Source organism: Schistocerca nitens, chromosome 7 (genome assembly GCF_023898315.1).
Source record: "Schistocerca nitens isolate TAMUIC-IGC-003100 chromosome 7, iqSchNite1.1, whole genome shotgun sequence".
Classification (NCBI taxonomy): domain Eukaryota; kingdom Metazoa; phylum Arthropoda; class Insecta; order Orthoptera; family Acrididae; genus Schistocerca; species Schistocerca nitens.
The window spans coordinates 63,344,071-63,351,707 of record NC_064620.1 but is presented as its reverse complement, the minus strand read 5'-3'; the positions used below and the strand labels follow the sequence as shown (position 1 = coordinate 63,351,707).

The following is a 7,637-nucleotide window of genomic DNA, read 5'->3' as shown; positions in this document are numbered from 1 at the left end:
AGCATGTGGCGCCTCCCTAAATTCTACAATTTCGCGAGTCTCACAGCCACCACAGCCCGCCATAGGAAGTCACGCCTCCACCCCCCCCCCCCCCCCCCCCGCACCCAGCACCACCACGGAATTCAGGCACAGCCCCGCCACTCCTTTGTGCTTTCCAAAGCACCCCCGCCACGTAGACACCTACCCATGGGAATGTCTCCCCCTCCACCACCGCTCCCTGCCTAACGGGACTTCCGCCCGGGATTCCCATCCGCGTGCGCGCCAGGCACTCATCGGCGTGCGTGAGTGATGGACGGTCGTTGCAGCATCCACTCAGATGCTCCTCCTCGCTTCGTGAACAACTGTTACCGTCTGCGAACCAGCGCCTCCGTTCGTGAACCAGCTCTGGACCAGCGCTTTCAGCGAGGACCAGAACATTGCCTGCACGATGACTATCGGAGGAGAAATCAGGTGAGTCGGCCTCGTGCGTGCATTGCTTCGGGCACACAGTTTGCAAGTACCGCAGCTTCCCAAGCTCGCAATCCAGCGTTGTAGACTGGCGCGCCGCTTTCCCTTTTTTTTCCGAATCACGTTTTAGAGCTACCTTCCGATTTACAATAGCCCGCTAGCGTACTAGTGGGCTATGGATTTACGGAGGTCTGTGCGCTGTACTGCTTTGTACCACCACCAAGCATCCCAGCACCCACGCGCAGCTTCGTACCTTTCCCTATCTACATCGCGCAGCTTCGTACCTTTCCCTATCTACATCGCGCAGCTTCGTACCCTCCTGTACCTTCCTTCGCACGCGACAACGCTCAGCAGCAGTTCTCCCTGTACTTTTACTCGTCACCAGCTTAGCGCCCGCTGTTTCACTCGAGTCAATGTACGGTCTGCAGAGATTTTTTGTTTTCTTTGATCAATTTTTTTTTTTTTTTTTTTTTTTGTTCACAAATTTCAACACCTTTCAAATTTTACACGCTAATGAAGGCCATAAAAGCACGTTTTTTTCCGAGTGTACTCTTACCAAAAAGCGATTCTGGGAGTTGAAGTCTTCGTTAATCCTGCCTTTTGAGTTCTTGTGGTGGTATTTCCACAAAAACTTTCATCCTCTGATACATATTTCTTTGCTAGTCAGACAGAAGCTTTTCGTAGCTGTAGCTTTACAAATTATATAGTAGTGTTCAAAACAAACTTTCACGCAGTACTTTACACCATGGTGGTTGAATCTACAACAGTGCTAAAGCAACATTTTTTTAATTTCTAACCGAGAAACCAAATAACAATTCCCGTAGTTATTAAAATGCCTCGATCTTCACAATTCTCTATTATTCCAATCTCGTATAGCGTGCGGAATGAATGAACACCTATATCTTTCCGTAACCTACGAAAAACGCCTTTCTTTTAATGATTTACAGCCCAAATCCTGTATCATTTCTGTGACACTCTGTCCCATATTTTGCGATAATACAAAACGTGCTGCCTTTCTTTGAACTCTTTCGATGTACTCCGTCAGTCCTACCTGGTAAGGATCCCACACCGCGCAGCAGTATTCTAAAAGAGGACGGACAAGCGTAGTGTAGGCAGTCTCTTTAGTAGGTCTGTTACATTTTCTAAGTGTCCTGCCAATAAAACGCAGTCTTTTATTAGCCTCCCCCACAACATTTTCTATGTGTTCCTTCCAATTTAAGTTGTTCGTAACTGTAGTACCTAGGTATTTAGTTGAATTTACGGCTTTTAGATTAGACTGATTTATCGTGTAACTGAAGTTTAACGAGTTCCTTTTAGCACTCATGTGGATGACCTCCACTTTTCGTTATTTAGGGCCAACTGCGACTTTTCGTACCATTCAGATATTTTTTCTAAATCGCTTTGCAGTTTGTTTTGATCTTCTGATGACTTTATTAGTCGATAAACGACAACGTCATCTGCAAACAACCGAAGACGGCTGCTCAGATTGTCTCCCAAATCGTTTATATAGATAAGGAACAGCAAAGGGCCTATGACACTACCGTGGGGAACGCCAGAAATCACTTCAAGGTCGAAGTCTTCCCCAGATTTCGAGTTTCTGTCCTCAGCGGTTTGGCCCTGGCGTTGAAGAGTCAGTCCGGACATTTCCTTATACAGCTCTAAAGAGAGAATCCGCGGCCTCTGCGAGAGACAACCCACTGGCGTTAATGTTGAGCTTTCCAAATTCGGTAAATCTTAGTGAAAGCAGCCGCCTACGAACTTTAAACGTGTAATTGTTCCTGTACCGGCACTGATAAACTGAGAACCTTCGCCGTGCAAGTCACACCTAAACTGCGTACAGATCGCATATATCCTTTTTGGTTTCGTTGAATGAAATGTAGTAGTGTCGCCCTTGTTCAATAGTTTGCGTTGTCGAAAATTTGCCCCGTTACTTTTCCGTTGCTTCAGTGGAGAACGCGTGTTTCACGTCGTTTCCCGCCTTCCTTCTTTGCCCCTTAATTTCCCCTGCCCAACGGCTGTGATGTCCGCTAGGCAGTGGCACCGTCGCAAGCTCATCCCATCAAAAGGCACATCGTTATTATTAGACAGACTAACAATTTACAAGCAAATGGTGGCCTTATTTTTACCCGACAATAACCTACTCTGAACTCACTCGCAAATATGAAGTTTTACATAACGTTAAGAGTTTACGATGGTTTCCGAATTACAATCTAGGTCAAAATACACACGAAACAGTTACATCTACATCTACATGGATACTCTGCAAATCACATTTAAGTGCCTGGCAGAGGGTTCATCGAACCACCACCACAATTTTCTATTATTCCAATCTCGTATAACGCGGAAAGAATGAACACGTATATCTTTCCATACGAGCTCTGATTTCCTTTATTTTATCGTGCTGATTCTTCCTCCCTATGTAGGTCGGTGCCAACAAAATATTTTCGCATTCGGAAGAGAAACTTGGTGAGATGGAATTTCGTGAGAAGATTCCGTCGCAACGAACGCCTTTCTTTTAACTATTTCCAGCCCAAATCCTGTATCATTTCTGTGACACTCCCGCCCATATTTCGCGATAATACAAAACGTGCTGCCTTTCTTTTTACTTTTTCGATGTACACCGTCAGTCCTATCTGGTAAGGATCCCACACCGCGCAGCAGTATTCTAAAAGAGTACGGACAAGCGTAGTGTAGGCAGTCTCCTTAGTAGGTCTGTTAAATTTTCTAAGTGTGCTGCTAATAAAACGCAGTCTTTGGTTAGCCTTCCCCACAACATTTTGTGTGTGTTCCTTCCAATTTAAGTTGTTCGTAATACATAGGTATTTAGTTGAATTTACGGCTTTTAGATTAGACTGATTTATCGTGTAACCGAAGTTTAACGAGTTCCTTTTAGCACTCATGTGGATGACCTCACACTTTTCGTTATTTCGGGCCAACTGCGACTTTTCGCACCATTCAGATATTTTTTCTAAGTCGCTTTGCAGTTTGTTTTGATCTTCTGACTACTTTATTAGTCGATAAACGACAGCGTCATCCGCAAACAACCAAAGACGGCTACTTAGGTTGTCTCCAAAATCGTTTATATAGATAAGGAACAGCGAAGGGCCTATAACACTACCTTGGGGAACGCCAGAAATCATTCTGTTTTGTTCGATGTCTGTCCGTCAATTACTACAAACTTTGACCTCTCTGACAGGAAATCACAAATCCAGTCACATAACTGAGACGATATTCCATAAGCACACAATTTTAATAGGAGCCAATTGTGTGGTACAGTGTCAAAACCATCCGGAAACCCAGAAATACGGAATCGATCTGAAATCCCTTGTCAATATCACTCGTATAGTTTCCAATACGAACAATTTACAATTTTCCTCTTCACCTGGCAGTACGTACTGCAGATCAAATATAAGGTCCATAAAGGGGTGGTCTTTACACCAATCTGCCTTATGGAGGCGCAACACTGGGGCTAGAGCAGACGACGCACCGTAAAGTTGTTAGGGAAGATATCAGTTGTTTTCGGAAATTATCGTTCTGAAGCTAGTTTGCGTATCTTAGTTTTGACATTTAAGAAATACCGTTTAACCAGAATGAGATTTTCACTCTGCAGCGAAGTGTGCGCTGATATGAAACTTCCTGGCAGATTAAAACTGTGTGCCCGACCGAGACTCGAACTCGGGACCTTTGCCTTTCGCGGGCAAGTGCTCTACCAACTGAGCTACCGAAGCACGACTCACGCCCGGTGCTCACAGCTTTACTTCTGCCAGTACCGTTTAACTTAAAGTTTGTGACATTCCAACTTTTACTGTGTCCTGAGTGGACAAACATGTCAAACGCGAACTGTGTAATGTATCACGAGAAAATCTGTTCAACTCATTACCTGCATTACTGTCCCGTTTCATGTGCCTACAGATGCTAGCAGACGAAACATAACTGGCCAGAAAAGCTCACTATGCCATTCCACCGCCGACACTCCCCAAGACGTTTTTATTAAAAGTGCTTGATTGGAAGGTAGAGAAGTAATGCCGACTGTTTTAAGCATAACATACAGCTTTGTGTTCTCCAGATACCTTTGGGGAAAGCAGAACTTTGTTAACGGATAGGCCTTTTTCCTTCCAAAGCAGTACAGTTTACTGGTTGTATCTTTAGCCAAAAATCATACTTTCCAGTATTTCAATCAGAACGAATAGGGTCACATTCTCTATAACCAGCATTCTTCATAGTAATTTTGCTTTCACTGCTTCAGACTAAATCAGCATTTCAAATGACAGAGAGCTCTGGATTAAGAAAAGATTAACAATGAAGAAAATTCTAGTAATAGTGCAAATACTAATTTCACTTTGCACTTTAAGTGAAAAACTGCACATTATAACTTTACAAGAGTTCATGTTAAGAATGGTACTTGTCTGCACCTTAAATGAAAACCAATGGAACTGCAATTTGTCACGTATCAGGTTACAGGTGGCAGCACTGGAAGCTGTAATTTGTCTGGTACTTCAGTACCAGAACAACTGATCAGACATTTCTGTTAATTTAGCATTTTTGATAAATGAGGGTCCACGAATATTATGTACTTGCTGAAACAGAAAGTAATTTTTGTAAATTCAGTTTTACGCAGTAGGTTTATTTACACACAATCCCAAATAACATGGTGGTATCAGATTTACATATCCTGGAAATCAGTAATGTAACTGCTGCTGTTGTTCCTGTGTGGGACCTAAAAGTTGATGAGATAAAAATTTATCGCAAACTAATGTGTTGTCTGTCCGCCCCTCGTGGTCTCGCGGTAGTGTTCTCGCTTCCCGAGCACGGGGTCCCGGGTTCGATTCCCGGCGGGGTCAGGAATTTTTCCTGCCTCGAGATGACTGGCTGTTGCTGTGTCGTCTTCATCATCATCATTCATTCCCATTACGGTCGGGGGAAGGCAACGGCAAACCACCTCCATTAGGACCTTGCCTAGTAAGGCGGTGCGGGTCTCCCGCATCGTTCCCCTACGCTCTGTAAAGAAGCATAGGACTTCATTTCATTTTTTCAATGTGTTGTCTAGCGATGCACATTATCATTCACAGTTCAGAATATCACAAAACCTAAATTATTGGTTAACTGAGTAGTACTTTCAACACTGAGTAGGTCAGTTCTGACATAGGTCTTTAGTCACGCCAATCTAAAATTCTACCAAGTTCAGAATATGAATACAGTTATCCTTTACAACAGGACAACAAATGCAGCTTCTGTTGGATGCATCAGTGGCCACGATTTACAGTTTATGTCTACTCATGCGAAGGTTCTCTTTATACTGTTGGAAAAAAAAAAAATTTAATACGTGTGTCACATGTAAATGGTTTTGAAGGTCTAATAAGTGCATGCACCACCCATCCAGACAAGTAATGCAGTCCTGCTGGCTGAACAATGTCAATACTTAAGGGTCTGGGACTTGAGGCTGACTCAGTCTCAGCCTCTGACTGTTTTGATTTGGAAAAAACCAGGGTAGTTCTCATCATCATCGTCATCCACTCCATGTGATGGTGACCGTGGTGCATGCAAATACTGGGCAATGCTTATCATCCTGATTACACATCTTAGTTTTGCTGGTGTGGGATAAATATCACTAGTTTCATGGGCCTACAAAACATTTTTCACACAATCTGCGGACAGCTTAATAGTTAACTGATATTCAATTAACTGTATGGAAAATAGTTCCTTCAACAATTCCAGAGCAGCTGTTGTAGACAATTGAGGTGTAGCTTGAACTGGTTTCCACTGCTTCTTGCAGCTGAAACTCAATATTGTAAACCATTTCAGCATCTGTTCTAAATGGACCATCCTGTCTACATTGTTCTTGCAGAGCGGTTCTACTTTATTTCTACATACCATTATTTGACACCAGTTATTAAAATTATTAATAAACCAACTTTTTAGAGCCTTTTCTGAAAGAAGTCTTGCTGATGCTCCAAATTGTAAAGCTGCAGTTTCTAGCCACTGAAACTCTCATCTTTTCAGATGTACAGAATGTAACTAATTTTTGCGGCTGAGAAACTTGAAACCCATACAGGTTCACCCTCCCCTTGAAGTGTGGCTAAAGATTTTCCATACTTCAGAGAAACTGTGTTGTAAATCTAGCATTTTTTTCTGTGGCCTCAGACAATATAATTCCTAATGTTCTTTAAAATGTGACATGTATCTGCAGCAAAATATAACTCTTCATCGGGGAAATATGAGTGCTTAATTTTCCAATTCAACCAGTTCTGAATTAATGAATTCTTAGAATTCCCTACATGCCAACACCCATATCACTTGAGATGCAATTCGCTATTGTACTTTGATTACATATTGAATTTCCTTCTTCAGAATGTACCAAAGTTTGTTTGAGTCTGTAGAGTTTACAGTTAAAAACTGTACCACAATCTTCTTCCAGTGCACTGTTAAACCTCACCAGAAAAACTGAAGCATGGCTGGCAAACTGCAGCTCTGATGAACTGCTTTCCCCTTAGCTAAATAAAATCATAAACATATAAAGTCTGTAGAAAACACTATTTCAGCTGTAGTTCTTTTAACTGGTAATTGACTTATCTCACGCAACTTGGAATATGTTTTTGGGTTCCCGTCGTCTCTCTTACAATTCTGTACCCATTTAGCTCTGCGATATTTGTCTGTAGAGAATCTGCATAACCTGATTCCCTTCTACGAACTGCAGCACAGAAATTCATTTCTATAAACAAATACTATCTAGCGACAAACACCATACGACTACGGTCTACAGCAGTCGCGTTGTAGACCCAAAATGACCGTAATCGCAAAGGAATCATGGTAGCGTGACCAGACCTGTCCCATACACACATTAGTAACATGGTAGTTTTAGTTGTTACTTGTGACTGACATCGCAACCACATATTGTAAAGCTGTTATTGTAAAAACTGCGGCTTCCCAATCTCTGTGATTTGTAACATACGTCATATCTTGCCTGACCCTAGCGCACTGCACTGTTGTATAGGTTAAAGATTGAGCTACGTATTGAATGGCGGAAGACAAATAAATGTAGTTTGTAAGCAGTATCGTTTCAGCCTGGTTTTTTACAAGTCATCTTGCCGTATCGATAGGAACAGGGTGTCCCGGTAGGCATGATCAGTATTCAAGGATATGACAGGTACGCTCATTTGAGGCAAAAAATCTGATATGGACGTATGCCCTTT

General features: G+C 42.5%; 1 protein-coding gene across 1 annotated transcript in view; it reads left to right on the top strand.

The window, feature by feature from the left end:
• The first annotated feature begins 288 nt into the window (after positions 1-288).
• Positions 289-7,637, top strand: part of LOC126195472 (proline-rich protein 36-like) — a 120,446-nt gene continuing 113,097 nt past the window's right edge. The window contains exon 1 of the mRNA XM_049934101.1: positions 289-450. Coding sequence (XP_049790058.1) covers positions 289-450 — 162 coding nt within the window. The remainder of the gene's footprint in view (positions 451-7,637) is intronic.